The sequence below is a fragment of the Rhinoraja longicauda genome, chromosome 11 (genome assembly GCF_053455715.1).
Source record: "Rhinoraja longicauda isolate Sanriku21f chromosome 11, sRhiLon1.1, whole genome shotgun sequence".
Taxonomy (NCBI): Eukaryota; Metazoa; Chordata; class Chondrichthyes; order Rajiformes; family Arhynchobatidae; genus Rhinoraja; species Rhinoraja longicauda.
Window position 1 is genome coordinate 45,585,771 of NC_135963.1, and position 20,556 is coordinate 45,606,326.

The window sequence follows — 20,556 nt, forward strand, 5'->3', positions numbered from 1 at the left end:
TGGGAGGTGGGTTGCTACGGCAACTGCAGGTTGCTCCCAGGAGGGAAGGGGGAGGGGGGGAGGGTGGAGAGGGGGGGGAGAGGGAGGGAGGGGAGGGAGGGGGTGGAGGAGGGAGGGTGGGGGAGGGAGGGGGTGAAGTGTGGGGGGGGGAGGGAGGGAGAGGGGAGGGGGAGGCGTGGGTGCTGCACCAATAATGCAGGAGAGGCAACCCTAGGGGGGAGGGGGGAGAGGGGAAGGGGAGGGAGGGAGGGAGGGAGGGAGGGAGAAGGGTGGAGGGGATGGAGAGGGGGAGGGCGGTGGATGGGGAAGGGGAGGAAGGGAGGAGGGAGGGGGTGGGTGGGGGTGGGGAGGGAGAGGGTGGAGGAGGGTGGGGACGGAGGGAGGGAGAGGAGAGTGGGGAAGAGGCTGCTGTACAAATGCAGGCGAGGCAACTCTGGGGGGGAGGGGGAGGGGGTAGAGGGTAGAGGGGAGGGGGAGGGAGGGGGAAGGGGAGGGAAGGAGTAAGTGAGGGGGGAGGGAGGAGGGGGGAAGGAAGGAGGGAGGGAGGGAGGGAGGGAGGGAGGGAGGGAGGGAGGGAGGGAGGGAGGGAGGGAGGGAGGGAGGGAGGGAGGGAGGGAGGGAGGGAGGGAGGGAGGGAGGGAGGGAGGGAGGGAGGGAGGGAGGGAGGGAGGGAGGGAGGGAGGGAGGGAGGGAGGGAGGGAGGGGAGGGCAGGAGGAAGAAGGGGGCGAGAGAGCAGGGAGAGGGGGAGGAGGGAGGGGGGAGAGGGGAAGGGGGAGTTGGGGGGAGAGGAGAGGGGAGGGGAGGGGGAGTGGGGTAGGAGAGGGTGCTGCACCAATGCAGGAGTGGTTTGGACCCAACTTGGTCTAGTATAAAATTAATGCATTGATCTTCCAAGCAGTTGACTTCAATTATAATGGATGTAACTTTTTGCAAAATATTTAATGTTGCTGTTTTAATTCTATCAGCTAAATTGAATTACTGGTTCATTCAACACTTTGAATTTTAAAAATCAGAGATAGAATCTATATTCAAACGATGGTCTGATGTAACTCCTGAATTTATTTACACTCTCCTTAATTATTTCTGAGGAGTGAGAAACATTGAACGATTAAACTCTGATAGGAAATTTGTTGCATGAATTGACAGCAGCAACAGTTTCTATATTTAGGTTTGATGTTTCCTCAGCAACAGTTCTGAGAATAAATCCAACCTGGAATAAATATGTTGCAGAATTCTCTCATTGGTTGGCAGCTTCCAAGTACGTGAGACAGATTTTGCAGGTCAGTAATGAACCTGTTGCCACATTTATCATTCTTCCTATCCAGCTGGTAGGGAGTGTTTAAGAGGGAATACTCTGTAGAAGAGGCAATTCTTTTTTCATCTGTTAGCCCCTTTCATATTGTCGATTTTTATTTATCTTGCCATTTTCTTGTTCCATCTGAAATCATAGACTTAAACTGAAATATGATTTTTTTTGCCCCCCTCCTCAGGTACTTTCCACTGCAACCACAGGAGATGTAACACCTGCCACTACATCTCCTCCCTCACCTCAATCCAGGGACCCCTGCAACATTACTTCCCAGTGAGGCAGAGCTTCGCATTCACCTCTTCAAACCTCGCCTGCTGCATTTGGTGCTCCCGATGTGGTCTCTTTTACGTCAGCGAGATCAGGTTTAGCCTAGATTACCTTTTCATCGAACACTTGCGTTCTGTCCACCAAGGCCTGCTGGATCTCCTGGTTGCTAATTATTTCAACTCCCCTTTCCATTCTCATGCCGACCTTTCTGTCCTTGGCCTCCTCCATTACAAGAGTAAAGTCACACACAAACTGGAAGAACAACACTTCATATTCCGCTTGGGTAGTTTACTACACATTGATATGAATATCGAATTTTCTAATTGTAACCCTCCCTACCCCATCTCTCTTTCCCGTACATCCCCTTCCACTATCCCAGTGCGCACCCATTTCTCCTACTCTCCCATCCTCCGGCCCCTTGCTCCTTTCCCTTCCCTAGTACACTAATCTCTTGTCCTCGAGTCTGACATTTCACTCTATCCTGCCCCCCGCTCTCCTTTCACCCATATGCCTCCCTCCAGCTTTACATTCCACTCCTCCTCTTCTTTCCTTATCCGACACCCTTTTGACTCGTTGTCATCTTGAGACTTTGTCACTTACTCCACCCTTCTGCCAATCTTCCACCCTTTCACCTCTATCCACCTACATCTGGCAGGACTTTGTCTCCTCCCAAATTGAGGGGGCACTGAGTCCAATAGTACCTCTCTCCTACCATAGATCAACAAAATCAACAAAAAGCTGCAATCAGATTGAGAACCTTTCAGAGTACACCTCAGCCATATAATGAAGCCCGAGGTGTATCTGTCGATTAAGCCACAACACTGTTTTGAGAACGTGATGTGTAAAAAGCATTAAGTTAGTGAAGTGGATTAAAAATATAATTTGCTTTTTATTTGTCACCAGAGTGCTATGTTAAAATATAACTGAAAATTATATCTCAGGATAGCCTTTCCTCTCCAACCAAACATTTAAGAATCACATGCTCAGCTGACACTTGAGTTTGCCATCCTGATTTTTCCCAGCTTGGCAATTAAGTCAGAGCAATACTCCAGCACGAGTCCAGCTATTAATGAACATGATTCACCCTTGGCATTTTAATTTTTCATATGTTTACAAGATTTACTGGTGGTTTTGAAGAGTAGGAAACATTTTAACAGGGAATTTTTAAATAACAGTGTATCACAGTATAAACTACAATTTCAGATAGAGTCCTTTAATTTATTATCGCAGTCTTTTTATTTGGCTGCACATGCATCACCCAGTGGCCTGTTCAAAGGAGAAGTGATGTGAGACCCTTTGCCTGGTTGTCTACCTAGGCACATTTAAAATAGCTGGTAATGGTATCACACTGCTCATGTAACCGAAATACCTCTCAGTTCTTAATGAGGAAAAGTATGGACACTGAGTAGGAGAAAATAAAATGTAGACTTGGGGTGGGGGGGTGGGGGGATGTGGAAATAAGATTAAAGGCTAGTTAATGAAATGTATGTAGAAGGTTTCTGAAGACAATTTCAGTAAGATATGCTAGTTTCCTTCTGCCCAGCCTATCATGAACTGACCCCATTAATTTTTATTCTCAAAAGATGGTGCAGATTATTTGCACAAGTTATTCATTGCAGTCACTATGAAATGCACAGATCGCATCTAGATTAGCTCCGCCTCTGCTAACCCTAGTAACGAGTGTGGGAAAATGACAGTCTCTGAGATGTACAAAAGATAGACACAAAAAGCTGGAGTAACTCAGTGGGACAGCCAGCATCTCTGGAGAGAAGGAATGGGTGACGTTTCGGGTCGAGATACTCAGTAGTTCTGTGGTGATGAACATTGTTACACTAACTTCTTGTATCACTGGGTAACATATTAATGAAGAGAGTGTAGGGTTGAATGTAGGGTTAATGCCCTTTACCTCAAGCACTGAATCAAAGATTGAAGTAGTAGTTTACGGTAAATGGGATCAGGAATTAGTGCATTTTCTTTAAGTAGGATGATTAGAAGCCCAAATAACAAATGAGATTGTAAGAACAGCACGCCCACACTGTCTACTCAACCAACCTCAGCATTAACGGACTGTCAGGGTCACAAAAACTGGTCTACAGCCCATCAGCTTTGTGCCAGCCATGAAGCACCCATCTAAATTAATCCCATTTCCCAGCAATCGGTCCGTGCCTTCAAAATCATAGTATTTTCCAGTGCTCATCTAAATACTCCTTGAATGTTGTCAGAGTCTCTCTATCCATCGCGGAGGCAGCGAGTTCTAAGTTTCAAACACTCTCTGGGTGAAAAAAAGTCTCCCTTAAATCCCCTCTAAATCTCCTGCCCATTACATTAAACCCATGTTCTTTGGTCATAGATGTTCACTATCTACCCACTGTGCTCTTCATAATTCTGTGTACCTCAATCAGATTATTACTCCAAGGAAAGCAAGCCTAGCCTATCCAATCGCTCCTCATGGCTGTAATGGTCTATCCAGGTCAATATCTGAGTGATGAATATTATTCATACTTTCTCCAGGTGCAATTACATCCCTCTATGACACTGCACACTGTGTTGCAACTGTAACTTAGTCCTGTTTTATATAGTACATCAAAACTGCACACACTACTTCAACTGTAGCTTATTCCTGCTTAAGATAGTTGTACCGTAACCACTCTTATATTCTATACCCTGGCTAGTGAAAGCAAATATTTCTTGTACCTTATTCACTTGCATTGTTGCCTCTGGGATCTTGGGCATGTACATCCATTCTATAAGTCTTCCTAGTCTGACCATTGTGTATATTCTAGCCTAACTGGTCTTTGGAAAAATGTGGGACCATGATATGAATATATATATGAATTTAGCTGTTACATCTATTCATATGGTGTCAGTGGTTGCACATCCAGAACAAATTTAAAGTAAAGTTGTTATGATATGAGCATTTCAGTACGCAATAGTTTGAGCTGCTAGCTCACAGCTCCAGACATCCGAGTTCGATGTTGACCTCAGGCGCTATTTGGTGCAGAATACGCACATTCTCCCTGTGTATGAGTGGGTTTATTCCAGCAGCTTCAATTTTCACCCATATTCCAAAGACACACTGGTAGGTTAAATGGCTAGTGTTGATGCAATCATAAATGAATCCCATCAGCACCTCTATTTCCTTAGAAAATTGAGGAGATTCGGTATGTAGATGAATACTCTCTTTAATTTCTACAGTTAGAAATACGATAGAGAGCATATTGACTGGTTGCATCGTGGCCTGGTCAGCAACTCAAATGCCCAGGATCGAAGGAGATTACAAGAATGGCTGAACACTGCTCTATCCATCACGGGTACTGGCCTCCACATCAGGGAAAGGATCTATAAGAGACGATGTCTCATAAAGGCAGCCGGCATCATCAGGGACCCATACCCCTCAGGCAACGCACTTATTTTACTCCTGCCATCAGGAAGAAGGTGTAGGTGTCTGAAAACTGTAACGTCCAATTTCAGGAACAGCTTCTTCACAACAACCATGAGACTATTGAATACTACGAACTCCAACGAAACTCCGAACTATGAACTGCTTATGTTGCTCTAGGGACTTTGGACTTTGTTTTGTTTTTGCACTATATTTTTTTATTTATTGAACTTCTTTTTTGTTGCTTATTATATTTATTGAGTGCTCTGTTTACACATATGTTATGCTGCAGCTGCAATTAAGAGTTTAATTGTTCTGTTTCAGGACATGTGACAATAAAACGCTCAACTCTTGAAAGTAAGTTGCAGGGAACGGAGATGAGGAAGAACTTTTTCAGTCAGAGAGTGGTGAAGGTGTGGAATTCTCTGCCTCAGAAGGCAGTGGAGGCCAGTTCGTTGGATGCTTTCAAGAGAGAGCTGGATAGAGCTCTTAAGGATAGCGGAGTGAGGGGGTATGGGGAGAAGGCAGGAACGGGGTACTGATTGAGAGTGATCAGCCATGATCGCATTGAATGGCGGTGCTGGCTCGAAGGGCTGAATGGCCTACTCCTGCACCTATTGTCTATTGTCTATTGTCTATTGAAATGGGAAAATATGCCAATGGGATTGCTTCCCTAAGAGCCAGTATAGACACATAAAAATAAATAAATCCCTAGGACCTGCTCAGGCATATCCTACGGAATTGTGGGAAGCCAGGGATGAAATTATGGGACACCCAACAGAGATATTCCTCCCATACTCATGGGTGGGGTCCTGGAAAACTGGAGTGTGTCTAAAGTTACGTTTCTACTTAATAATGGTTGGAAGGAAAACCCTGGGAACTACAGACCGATCAGCCTAACAATGGTGAGTAATTTATTGGAGGGGATTCTGAGAGATAGGATCTACGTCCATTTGGAACGTCAGCACTGATTAGGGATAATCAACAGGGCTTTGTGCTTGTTCAATCATGTCTCATGAATTTTTTGAAGAGTTGACCATGAAGATTAATGAGGGCAGTGCAGTAGACGTTGTCTACATGGACTTTAGCAAGGCCTTTAACAAGGTAAAGCTTGTGAGGTTAGATGACATGGGATCAAGGGTGAACTAGCCAAAATTGGCTAGAAGGTGGGACACAGTGAATGGTGGTAAGGGGTTATTTTTTAGACTGGAGGCCTGTAATGTGTGATGTGCCCCAGGGATCTGTGTTGTTCTCTATTTGTATCACCAATGTTGGTGCATGCTTATTCTTTACAGATGATACTAAAATTGGTTGGATGGTCAACAATGAAGAAGGTTATCTAAGATTACAACAGGATCTTGATCAACTGGGCCAATGGGATGAGGAATGCCAGATGGATTTTTAAAAAAAATGTGAGGTGTTGCACTTTGGGAACAGAAACCAGGGCAGGACTTACACAGCAAATGGTAAGGTGCTGGGGAGTGTCGTAGAACAGAGACCTGGGGGTGCAGGGACCAGTTCCATGAATGTGACCACACTGGTGGACAAGTGTTTTCCATGCTCGACACCATTGGTCAGGGTACTGAGTACAGGAATTGGGACATTATGGTACAGCAGGTAAAACTTTGGTAAGACCACATTTGAAGTACTCTGTACAGTTCTTGATGTCCTGTTGTAGGAAATATATCATTAGATTGGAAAGAGTACAAAAAAGTTAAGGTGAATATCCCACAGTTTTCCCCAGAGTCGAGGAGCATAAACTTATGTTTAGGGTGAGAGAGGAAAGATTTAAAAGGGACCTGTAGAGCAACTTTCTCACAAAGAGGATGGTACGTGTTTGGAATGAACTGCAAGAGGAAGCAGTAGTGGTGGGTACAATTACAATATTTAAAGGACACTTGGACAGGCACGTGGAATGGGAAAGTTTGGAGGAATATGGGCCAGGCACGGGCAAAGGGGAAAAGCTTGGCTGGGCAGCTTGATTGGAATAGGCAATTTGAAATGTAGAAACATAGTAAATAGGTGCAGGAGTAGGCCATTCAGCCCCTCGAGCCAGCACCGCCATTCAATATGATCATGGGTGATCATCCAAAATCAGTACCCCGTTCCTGCTTTCTCCCCATATCCCTTGATTCCATTAGCCCTAAGAGCTAAATCTAACTCTCTCTTAAAAACAACGTGAATTGGTCTCCATTGCCTTCTGTGGCAGAGAATTCCACAGATTCACAACTCTCTGGGTGAAATAGTTTTTCCTCATCTCAGTCCAAAATGGCCTACCCGTTATTCTTACACTGTGACCCCTGGTTCTGGACTCCCCCAACACCGGGAACATTTTCCCTGCAACTTGTCCAATCCCTTAAGAATTTTAAATGTTTCTATTAGATCCCCTCTCATCCGTCTAAATTCCAGTGAATATAAGCCCAGTCGATCCATTCTTTCATCATTTGGGTTGAAGGGCCTATTTCTGTACTGCATAGCTGTATGACTTATGGATCTGATAGCCCTCCTTCTAAATTGTTAAAAGCTAATATAAGGTAAGAATATGTTAAACTGCTTTCATTGCTCTCTTTATTCACAAGCACTTACAAGGCAGGCAGAACTTTGGTTTAACTCCTCATCAAAATATTACACTAGTGTGTCAGCCTGAATTATTTTCTCAACAAATATAGGCCAAATAAAGCTCAAACATACGCTGATCGAACTAAGCCTTTATTCACATTGCATGCCTAAACATCACACGTGTTCACATCACTAACTCATTCATGTTCCCTTGGAAATAATGGTGGTGAAGACAGTCAAGATGTCTGATTTATACCCCATAAAAATGCACCATTTGGTTTCACAGCATTCATGAGGCACAATTTAAAAAAAAGAAATTGCAATGGATTTTACTTTCATTGGAACTAATTCTAACAACATTTGAATTGTTGGCTTGCAACACCAAAATATAAAACAACAAATTAAAACAATATACCAAAAGCAGTTTTGATTCGTTTATGCCTCCTTCTCCCGTTGAAAGCAACATGTGGTCCCTTTACCAACACAAAATATCTTCAGCTAGTTAAGTCTTTCACTGTTGAATGTGCAAGCAGTCAATTTATAACCCATAAAATATGGATAAGACCTATTGTGTACCATGGGAGACATAGATAGGGTAGACTAGGAAAATAACTGCAGATGCTGGTACAAATCGACGGTATCACAAAATGCTGGAGTAATTTAGCAGGTCAGGCAGCATCTCAGGAGAGAAGGAATGGGTGACGTTTCGGGTCGAGACCCTTCTTCAGTCTGAAGAAGGGTCTTGACCCGAAACGTCACCCATTCCTTCTCTCCTGAGATGCTGCCTGACCTGCTGAGTTACTCCAGCATTTTGTGATTCCTTAGATAGGGTAGACAGTCAGAACCTTTTCCAAGAGTGGATATGTCAAAGACTAGAGGGCGTAGCTATAACATCAGAAATGCAAAGTTTAAAGGAAATGTGCAGGGTAGGGTTTTTTTACAGAGTGTTGGGTGCAAAGGGCAGTGGTAGAAACAGATATGATAGTGACATATAACAGGCTTTTAGAGTATTGTGTTCAGGCACATGGATATGCAGGGAATGGAGGAATATGTATCATGCAAGCAGCAGAGATTAGTTTAACGGCATCATGTTTGACACAGAAACTATGGGCCAAAGAGCCTATTCCTGTGCTGTAATCTTCTATGTTCTATGTACCAACTGTAATAATTTTTATTTATTCTCTCAAAATAGTGTGCTTAGATTTCTTTGGTTCTGTTCTAATGAAGCCTGTACGCAAGTAGACAGGAGATTTTAGCTTTTCATGAGAGTACAGGTGTTGGTTTCTGACTCAAAATCATAGTCGTTTTTAACTAATAGACAACAATACCAAGATGCTCTTTTACTTTGTACCTGCTTTTTAGGCAGCCGCTGCTGGCAATGTGAAAAATGGTATCTGGACAAGTGTGAGAAAGAGATTCTCAAGAGGGACTCCATGATAGGGCATTAGATGACAGGAGGAAATGAAACCAAAACAGAGTTCTTCACTTTTAAAGGTAAAAAATGTAAATGCTTTACAGCTTCTCTTCCTCAGAAGGTTCAGCCTGCTCATGGGTGTTAAAATGTTGACAGCATTGGATTGAAAATATATGTTCCTCATTTGAATGTGCTCATTATGATCCTGGAGCACCTGTTCAGCCTACGCTGCCTCAGTAGAGCAGGCAAAATAATAAAAGATCCATCCCACCCCGGCCACCGTCTGTTTGTTCATCTGCCCTCTGGTCGACGTTTCAGGTCGATCAAATCCCGAACAAACAGACTTAAGAACAGTTTTTACCCCAGGGCCATACGAGAACTGAACACTACCTTTGCACTAGGCAACACCGTTAAAAAATCTTGTACTTAATATAATTGTATTTAATTGTATTTATGTATTTATTTGTTTTTGCATTTATTGCATATATGTTTGTACGCACCGTCAGGATTGGCTATTTTTTTAATTTCGTTGTACTCGTTGCAATGACAATAAATGAATATTATTATTATTATTATTATTATTATTATTATAGGTGGGCAATTTTACAGTACACTAAAGAGATTTATTAAATTTAATCATGATGAGATCTAAGTAGCCCCGGAAAATAATTAGTCCTGCTCATTTTAAAATGTCTCCAAAATGTTCACAGCCTGCATGGAATTTGATACAATTTGCATTAATTCCATCTCAACCTAGGGATTACATGTCTGCCCACTTCAACACCACTGGGAATTGCAGGAATGCACATGAAACATGAACGTTAATTAGCCGGCTGTTAGCTGATTGTATCGTAGGCAGGAAACCAATAAGCTGACAAATACACCAGCAGACCACCACTGAAAGTGGACAAATAGCCAAACTCAACATAAAATTGGATTCCAAGTTTAATATTCCTAGAAATAATAAGTTTGCAGATAGCGCTAATGTGGGTGGCATTGTAAACAGCAAAGGTTATCAAAAATTATAGCAGGATCTTGATCAGCTGGGCACGTGAGTGGAATAATGGTTGATAGACTTTATGCATGTAAGTGCAAGATGTTGCATATTGGGAAGTCAAACCAGGGTTGGACCTTCACAGTGAATGACAGGGTCCTGGAGAAATGTATAGCGTAGAGGGATCAAGGAGTACAGGTGCATAGTTCCCTGAAATTTTCATCACAGGTAGACAGGGTGGTCATCAGACAGGATATTGAGTATGGAAGTTGGGATGTTATGTTATAGTTGTATAAGACATTGGTGAAGCTAGGGCATTGTGCTCAATTTTGGTCACCTGCTATAGGAAGGATGTTGTTAAGCTGGAAAGAATGGAGTGAAGATTTACGAGGATGTTGCCGGGACTTGAGGGCCTGAGCTATAGGGAGAGGTATAGGTTGGGCAGGCTTTGACTACATTCCTTGGAGCACAGGTGTTTGTGGGGTGATCTTTTAGGATTCCATAAGGTCATGAGGGGAATAGATAGGTTGAATGCACAGAATCCTTTACCCAGAGATGGGGAATCAAGAACCCAAGGACATAGGTTTAAGGTGAGAGGGAAAGATTTAATAGGAAGCTGAGGGGCAATTTTCTCACAGAAGGTGGTGGATATACAGAACGGGTGGCCAGAGGAGATAGTTGGGGCAGATAATTTAACAATATTCAAAGAATATTTGGACAAGTACATGGATAGGAAAGGTCTAGTGGCAATATGGACCAAATTTTGGCAGGCATATCTACCTGTTCACTGCCAGTTTCTTTTGTGCAGCATTAAAATCAACCACAGATATTCTCTCGTTGGCATTTACATTATCTAATCTAGTCACCAAGATGAACAAATATAAGTCTGTTTGTTGTCCCATTTTAAAACTGAGATATTATTCAAATGTGCTAATAACTGAAATACAGCAAATTAACAAATACCAACGGACTCCAAAGACGTACAGGTATGTAGGTAAATTGGCTTGGTAAATGTAAAAATCGTCCCTAGTGGGTGTCGGATAGTGTTAATGTGTGGGAATCGCTGGTCGGCACGGACCCGGTGGGCCGAAGGGCCTGTTTCCGCGCTGTATCTCTAAACTAAACTAAACTAAACATGGATATCTCTTTGGAATCCTATCAGATTCAGATCTCCAGGTAACAAGGCTCTCCTTTGATTTGTGGGCCAGAATATGTTTAAATTGAATGTAAACCCTGCATTGATTCCTGGTGGTTTCATGCAATCATTTAACCTGACTCTCATAAGGATACTGCAGATAACTGAGATAATGCACTATCTATTCTGGCAACTATATTCTGGCAACTGTAGGGCTGAAATTGAGGTGTGCTTAGGGATAATTACATTCCAAATTTATTCTCGTATCTGCATTGTAGTCATGTCATGACACTAGTATCCCTTCCAGCATTAATAAGCCATTGATAACAAAGGTTACACCATGTCCTTTCAATTTTCTTCTAAACTTTCCTGTACTATCTTAGTTTGATGTGCTTCACATATTTCTCCGATATCCTCACACACTATTTGGCTATTACATTGCATATTAATGAGGAGTAGCATGCCCCCGATATATGGGGCAGTCAGTGACTTATGCTTTTTTTTTGTGGTAGCACGGTTGAGATAAAAAATAATAATAATAAAAAGAGCATGAATATTGACATTTGAACCTTCCTTGTACTGCTTGTTCATTTCCAATATATTAGGTTAGAAATAATGCATTTATTGCAGAGAATATATTTTCAATACATTGACCAAACAAAGTGGGAAAGTCTCCTACCCTTTTGTGGATGTCCTCGCTGCTGTCATCGTATTTCCGCTGTATTCTCTCCTCCAGGAAATAGATCCGGAGTTTGAGGCTGAAATTTTCTTTTTTCAAGTCATTTAGATGCTGGGAAAGAGTACGGTAACCGTTAGACATGGCAGGTGATACAGTGGGGGGCAAATGCCCCCCCACCTCACTCAGTGCAGTAACATTTCAAAACCGCCTAGGAGTAAAACCATTGAATCATTGTGAAAGTTGCACAGACTAACTCAGCACACAGTGTGCCAATGTTAGAGTAGAGGGAAAGCTGAGAGTCTTTTTTTATCTCGCAGAGGTATGCCTGGCATCTTGAACTGACCAGTATACTGCATGACAAGTGACACAAGTGATGTAAATTGATCTCATTGCTACTGAGAGTCTCTGACTAACTTCACATCACCTTATTAGTTACATATTGACGGGTGCCAGCTAGTCTCCTCCTGCCTTCCGAGCTGTATTTCAGTTTGAACAAATGTTACAATTGCAGAGTAAATTTTCGCAATAACCCATAGTGGTAGATAAACCTCACCACCTGTCCAAAATTTAATACACATCCTATTTCATGAACAAATAGTTGCTTCATTTCAAATCGATTTTAAACAATTATAAAAAAATCATCCTATATGATGCATTTATATTTTTCATTTTACTATATGTTTGAATATACAATGTTTACAACACAAATGTGTTATAGTGGAACAGTTGGCAACTATCTCTAAACTGTCGGACTGAAATTACAGTTTGTATAGATTAATTATATAGTTTACGTGCATGTGATGGTATGACTGGAATACCATCAATATTATCCATTTATTAATGTAACAATGTTTAGAACAGAAATCCTGCTCTTAATCTTATTTTCCTCCACTAAACTCTCTTGCACTACATCAGGCCAATACGCTTCACACTGTACACTGCAAAGGCCAGGAAGCAAATGGGAAAGATCATCTCTGACCCCTCTCACCCTGGCCACAACCTCTTTGGAGCACTTCTCTCTGGAAGACGACTCCGGACTGTCGAAGCCAACACAGCCAACTTTTGTTCCACGAGCAGTAGCTCTACTCAATAACCAAAAGTCTGTAGCCTCCTTTTGCTCTACTATTTTATTTCATTCACATGTTTCAACTATGTTTTATTCTTAATGTTTTAATGTGATATGTTTTATTCTTAATTTTCATATTATTTTCATTTCATATTTCAGATACAGCGCGGAAACAGGCCTTTGCGGCCCACCAAGTCCGCACCGCCCAGCGATCCCCGCACATTAACACTATCCTACACACACTAGGGACAATTTTTTTACATTTACCCAGTCAATTAACCTACATACCTGTACGTCTTTGGAGTGTGGGAGGAAACCGAAGATCTCAGAGAAAACCCACGCAGGTCACGGGGAGAAAGTACAAACTCCGTACAGACAGCACCCGTAGTCAGGATCGAACCTGAGTCTCCGGCGCTGCATTCGCTGTAAGGCAGCAACTCTACCGCTGCGCCACCGTGCCGCACAGTAATTGTTTACAGTAATTGTTTACTGTATGTGTTGTTACTTGCGAGCAAAGCACCAAGGCAAATTCCTTGTATGTATACATACTTGGCTAATAAAATGTATTCAATTCAATTCACTTATTTCTCTGCCAGTTTCACACTGTTTTTGGCTCACATGTTGCATATTAGCAGCATGAAGTAAGTCATCCTTGATAAATGTGACAGCACGTCCCATGGGAGAATATAGAACTAGGGAGTTACCCATTTGAACTTGCGCTGTACCATTTTTTTTCTCAGAGAATTGCTAGTCTTTGATACTGTCTTGGAGTCACGGTGTCATACCACACGGAAAACTGAACCTTTGACACAACTCATCCACACTGATGAAGATGTCTCATTGAAGTTAGTCCCTAATACCAATAGTTGGCACCATATCCCTCTGAATCTTTCCTATCAATGTACCTATGTCTTTTAAATGTTGTTATTGTACCTGCCTCAACCACATCCTCTGGCAGCATGTTCTGTATATCCTCCAGCCTGTGTGAAAAGATTGCCCCTCAGGTTCCTATCAATCTTTCCTGCCTCACCTTCAATGATACTTCCAATGATACTTTATTGTCACATGTACCTAGGTACAGCCTGCCCCCTGGTGAGACCATCAATGGATCCTCTGCAGTTCGCCTACCAGACTCGCATCGGGGTGGAGGACGCCATCGTCTACCTACGGCACAGAGCTCTTTCACACCTGGAGAAGTCTGATAGCACTGTGAGAATCATGTTCTTTGATTTCTCCAGTGCATTCAACACCATCCAGCCGGGGCTTCTGCGGGGCAAGCTGGAGCGCACAGGAGTGGATCACCACCTCACATCCTGGATTCTGGACTACCTCACCAACCGACCACAGTATGTGAGGACAGAGGACCTGGTCTCGGACAGGGTGGTCTGCAGCACTGGGGTTCCCCAGGGAACGGTTCTAGCTCCATTCTTGTTCACCCTGTACACTGCGGACTTCAGGCACAGCTCTGCAGACTCCTATCTACAGAAGTTCTCTGACGACTGCCATCGTCGGCCTCATCACGGGCGACGAGGACAAGGCGTACAGAGAACTGATCAAGGAGCGGAACTGCCTCCGGATCAACGCGGGGAAAACCGGCCATTTTCTATGGAGTGGTCTGCTGGAGCAGCAGCATCTCAGCGGCGGTAGGGAAGAGACTCGACAAGCTGGTCAGGAAGACCAGCTCTGTCCTGGGTTGCCCCCTCGACTCAGTGCAGGTGGTGGGAGAGAGGGGGATAATGGCAAAATTAACATCGCTGCTGGACAACGACTCCCACCCCATGCAGGACACTGTCACTGCACTGAGTAGCTCCTTCAGTGACAGACTCCTTCACCCCAAGTGCGTGAAGGAGAGAGATATAGGAGGTCCTTCCTTCCCGCTGCTGTGAGACTGCACAACCAGCACTGCTCCCAGCAGACGAGCCAACAATAACAGCTAAGAACACACAGAAAACTGATGACAATTTATGTATCTTTTATTTATAATGAATGATCTCTTGCTCTCTTGCTATCCACTTTGCTGCTGTAAATTTCCCCGGTGTGGGACGAATAAAGGAATATATTATTATTATTATTATTAAAACCATACAGCAGATCTCACCTAGGCAGTACATAAGAGTCGCCACGTTTCTGGCACCAACAAACTTACAAAAGTTCACCGACTGGTCAAGTTAAGTTTCTGGCAATGGTGATTACCAGGTTTTGATGGTAGGGAATTTGGCATAATTTATGTCACAGAGAGTTTGGAAGGATGTGTTTGGATTCTGTTGTTGGCCACAGACATGGTCTGAGAGTCACTTGCAACTTTTCATGTAAAACCTGAACATTAATAGTCTGGAAAGCTGTCCTGGGCAGAGATGATCAGCCTCTAAGACCACAATCAACTTCTTCAATGGTAGGAAAGAGTTCAAAGACAGTTTTCTTCTGACTCCCAATTATTTTAATTTCATTTCTATTTTTTAAATGTGCATCAGTTGGCAAATTGTAAATATTTCTGCTAAAATGAGAATAACATTAAGATCTACCTGGTCCACTATATGACACCACCTTCCATCTCTCTCAACTTCTATTTTTGTGATGTGTTATGTTGTAACTACATTGACATAGACTGGAACCTTAGAGCTCAAGGTTCTATTTTAACCAGATCAAAACAAATTCCCACCCAAACTGTCTAAAATAGAAATCATTGGGGCACTGAGCAGCTGTACAATACTCCAATAAAAGCTTCTGAAATATTTAAGAATGGCATACTACAGTATTTGCTCCTGAGAACCCTTTCTATTTGCACATTAAGGTGGTCTTTTAAAGCTCAGCAGTTTCTCCAGCAATTCAGTCATTCTGCTAGTGAAGAGTTCCTGTGGAAATTCGAGGTGTATGTAATAAATATTGCTTTTCAACAGCACATAAAAAACATCTCAATACCCAGATTCATCCCAGTATTTGTCACGCAATCTAAACACGGAAATACCAATGTGATTGTAAAAAAATAAAATAAATTGTAGAAGGGGTAGATCATCTGGTCCTTCAAGCCTGCTCCACCATTCAAGATCATGGGTGTTTTTCTACCTCAGCTCCATTTTGCAGTACTGTTGTCATATCCCTTGATCTCCAGAAACCTGTCAATTTCTGCTTCAAATGAACTCAACAACTGAATCTCTACAAGCCTCCATGGCAATAAATTCTTAAGGTTCACCCTTTTGAGTGAAGAAATCTCTCCTCGTCCCGTACCTGAACAGTCTACCCTTGTTAAACTGTTCCCCTTGTCTGAGATTACCCAGACAGGTGAAACATCTACCCTTCATCTAACCCATCACGCCATTTAAGAATTTTCTAAGGGGTGATGAGAACTACTTTCTTTCTTTTACACTCAGCAAGTGGTTCATTTTCCACAGATGTTGCCTAAGCTGAGCGTTTCCAGCATTTTCTGTTTTTATCCCAGTCTACTCAACCTCTCTTCATACAGCAAACCCATTGTCCATGGAACCAATTTTGTAAATCTATTTGAAATACATCCTTTCCATTTTCACCTATCCGTTTTCTCCAAAGATGCAGCCTGGCCTTTTGAGTTACTCCATCATTTTGTGTCTATCTTTGGTGTAAACCAGCATCTGTAGTTCATTTTTATTACATCATTTCTCAGATACACATTTGCTGATCTCATTACTCTAGGTAGTCTTACCAAGGTTGAGCATAATTGAAATACTTTTATCCCTTTGTAACCAAATCCTTTCATAATCATGGGTTACAAGCCTTTAACACAGTGAATGGTGGGGATCTGGGGAATGTTGTAGATGAGAGGGATCTAGGAGTGCAGGTACATAGTTCCTTGAAAGTAGCATCACAGGTACATAGGGTGGTCAAAAAGGCTTTTGGCACATTGGCCTTCATCAGTCAGAGTATAGAGTATAGAAGTTGGGAGGTCATGTTGCAGTTATGTAAGACGTTGGTGAGGCCACATTTAGAGTATTATGTTCAGCTTTAGGCACTATATTATAGGAAAACTTCTACAGATGTCCTATTGAAAATGTTCTAATGGATGCATCTCAGCTTGATATGGCAACTGCTCTGCTCTTGGCTGCCTGAACCTGCAGAGAGTGGTGAACACAGGACACTCCATCTCAAGCTTGTCACTTGTTTAAACACAGTCCACCTCCATGGTGCACTGCATCTGGAAGGCTGGAATTATTCCATGAAATAGTGTTTGCTTGCTGCAATATGTGGTTTAGGCCATTCCTGATTTCCACATCCATGAATTGCAGTATGTTTGCCAATAACAAGCTGGAGATTACATTCAGGGTTAACAATATCCCGAGTTAAGAGAGTTGATGCACTTTGCTTCATGCCTTGGGTAGCTGATGTATTTAAACCTAATTATTGATCTTGATTGAAACAGCACATGCAGCCAGGTCGTTTTGTCATTACCTTGCTTGATCTTAATTTTTTCCATTAATCATTCAGTCTGATGAAGGGTTCCGGCCTGAAACGTCACCCATACTTTTTCCCAGAGATGCTGCCTGACCCGCTGAGTTACTTCAGCACTTTGTGTCTATCTTCGGTAAAAAACAGCACCTGCAGTTCCTTCCCACATGTAATATTTGGTTCTATTGACGTCACTGAAACTTTGTTTACTGGTTGAAAAGCTGCTGGAACTGGGGCTTAGCACCCCTCTGTGTGCCTGGGTCCTGGACTTTCTCACTGCCAGGCCCCAAGTGGTCAGGATGGGGGAACACACATCTAGCTCCCTCACCCTGAACATAGGATCCCCCCAGGGCTGCGTCCTTAGCCCCCTACTGTACTCCCTGTACACACATGACTGTAGGGCCAGGTTCAGCTCAAACTCCATCATCAAGTTTGCTGATGACACTGTGGTGGTGGGCCGGATCTCCAACAACGATGAGAAGGCCTACCGGGAGGAGGTGGCTGATCTGGCACTCTGGTGTCAGGACAATAGCCTCCTCTTGAATGTCACTAAAACAAAGGAGCTGATTGTGGACTTCAGAAGGGCTAAACATCCAAGGACGTACACGCCACTGGAGATAAATGGGTCTATTGTGGATAGGGTGAGCAGTTTCAAATACTTGGGAGTCCGCATCGCAGAGGATCTGACGTGGGCAACGCACATTGCCGCACTGGTGGGTAAGGCTAAGCAGCGCCTTTACCACCTTAGACAACTGAGGAAATTCAGAGTGTCGCTGAAGATCCTTCATTGCTTCTACTCTGGGGCTGTAGAGAGCATCCTGTCCGGCAACATTACAGTCTGGTTTGGGAACAGCTCTGCCCAGGACAGGATGGCCCTGCAGAGAGTAGTGCGTTCGGCAGAACGCACCATGGGAACTACACTCATCCCCCTGCAGGACCTATACATCAGGAGGTGCAGATCCAGAGCAAGCAAGATCATGAGGGACCCCTGCCACCCCAGTAACGGACTGTTCCAGATGCTACGGTCAGGCAAACGCCTCCGCTGTCACGCTGTGAAAACGGAGAGGATGAGACGGAGCTTCTTCCCACAGGCCATCAGGACTGTCAACTTTGATAACCCCAGAGACTAAATTTTTGTCGACACTTTTTGTGCTATGTTTAGTAACTTATTAACTTTATTTATATGCTGTAACTGTAATTCTTTTTGTGCACAACCCGCAGGCATTGCCACTTTCATTTCACTGCACATCGAGTATGTGTATGTGACAAATAAATTTGACTTGACTTGACTTTATATCCCCTTATATCCATGCAATTCTACTGCTGTAGTTGGCCAAACTAAAACCATAGCTCTAGGGCATTGTAATAAAGGTTGATATCTCATACATGTTCTCTCATGAGCTCTCAATAACCTGGTATTGAATAAATACTATCAATGGTAAGCATAAATATCTAGTCAGGAAACACTGTTGTACAATGACATCGTAAAAATAGCCTGAAAAGAGTGAGCTGAAAGATTTATGAGTAAATTGACATAAGTCTATTTCCAACAGCTAATTATATTCCAAAGATTAAGCAGTATATAAATAAAACATTGGCATGACATTAGAACAAGTTCGCGTTTACAAAGTCACTTCAAGGTTGGAGAGTAACACTCTGTAACTTATCACTGGAAGATAAGAAACCTAATACTATTTCTGCACTAATTTCTTTATTTTTCTCTTTTTGTGTGGCCTCTGTTTGGAATTAACTTTTAACAATTGAATTAAATGAAGAAATTATCAATGTGGAATATTATACACCTGCCCCGATCTAGAATGTAAAATGTGGGTTTAAAATTATTAAACTAGATGATATTAGCCTGGAACATAGGCCTCCTCACTTGAGTATATACTTACTGAGAGGTTAAAAAATAACCCCTAGAGCGTAACCAAACACAATTACCACACAGTTTCTTCATAACCAAAAATCTTGCAAACTTTCTTGGCGCTGAAACTATAGAACAGCAATTTTCACATTAATTTCAAACAGAATATTTAGTTGGTCAAGGTGATGGATGCTTATTATGGAAAGCAGATCACAATTATTGACACTATTATTATTAAACAATCATTCCTTAGATATAATGCAAAAACTTTCATTACATCTATGAGGCTTCAGGATAATATTTCCATTTGAATTCCGTACGGTACAAGGATTGATATTGGTACTTTAGTGCCAATGGAGAAGAAATGCCAGTTTTGTCATACTGTTAAATAGCTTGATTCTGTGGTAGGACCCCATTTAAAACATAGAAAATAGGCCCTTCGAACCATTCATTGTGATCATGGCTGATCATCCACAATCAGTAACCTGTGCCTGCCTTCTCCCCATATCCTTTGATTCCACTAGCACCTAGAGCTCTATCTAACTCTCTTTTAAATTCATCCAGTGAATTGGCCTCCACTGCCTTCTGTGGCAGAGAATTCCACATATTCACAACTCTCTAGGTGAAAAGGTTTCTTCTCACCTCAGTTTTAAATGGCCTCCCCTTTATTCTTAGACTGTGGCCCCTGGTTTTGGACTCCCCCAACATTGGAACATTTTTCCTGCATCTATCTTATAATAATAATAATAATAATAATAATAATAATAAACATTTATTTTTTATAGCGCTTTTCCAAATGCTCAAAGACGCTTTACAAAAACAGTCAAGACATAAAAACAAACGAACTGTCCTGACGAAGAAGCGGCGAACAAATAGCGCAGCGTCCTCTCACGTCAGGGTCCGGCAGTAGACAATAAAGAACACAAGACACACAATTACAATTTTTAACACAAACAGCCATCACAGTGATTGCTCCAGGCACACCCTCACTGTGATGGAAGGCAAAGAAAAGTCTTATCTCCTCCTCATTCTTCTCCCGTGGTGCCACGAGGCGATCGAGGCTCCCGACTTTTGAAGCCCCCACCGGGCGATGGAAAGTCCCAGGGCCGAGCCGAGCAGGCCGATGAAGGTCCTGAGCCCCCACCGGGCGATGGAAAGTGCCACGGCCAGGTCACGCAGGGCGATGAAGGTCCTGCGAGCGGGTCAATCAAACCTCGCGCTTTGGGGCGGTCGAAGCTGCTACGGCTGGAGCTCCCGAAAGCCGGTCGCCAGCCAGGGACCTGCGAACTCCCGATGTTGCGGTCTGCAGGGCCCACGGCCGAAGCCTCCGAGATGGTAAGTCCAGGCCCTGCGACCGGAGTCTTCAAAGTCGATCCCAGCTGGAGGACGCCGACTCCACGGTGTTAGGCCGTAGCGCGAACGGAGATACGACATGGAAAAAGGTTGCATCTCCGTTGAGGAGGAGATTAG

At 43.1% G+C, this 20,556-nt stretch overlaps 1 protein-coding gene across 2 annotated transcripts in view; it reads right to left on the reverse strand.

Moving 5' to 3' along the window:
* The window catches only part of pde4dip (phosphodiesterase 4D interacting protein), a 367,097-nt gene that overhangs the window by 199,642 nt on the left and 146,899 nt on the right, over positions 1 to 20,556 (reverse strand). Inside the window, exon 4 of one of the 2 annotated variants that reach the window (XM_078407559.1) lies at positions 11,738 to 11,848. In XM_078407559.1, coding sequence (XP_078263685.1) covers positions 11,738 to 11,848 — 111 coding nt within the window. Of the gene's footprint in view, positions 1 to 11,737; positions 11,879 to 20,556 lie in introns of those variants that run through there. The other variant, XM_078407562.1, reaches the window with a different exon arrangement.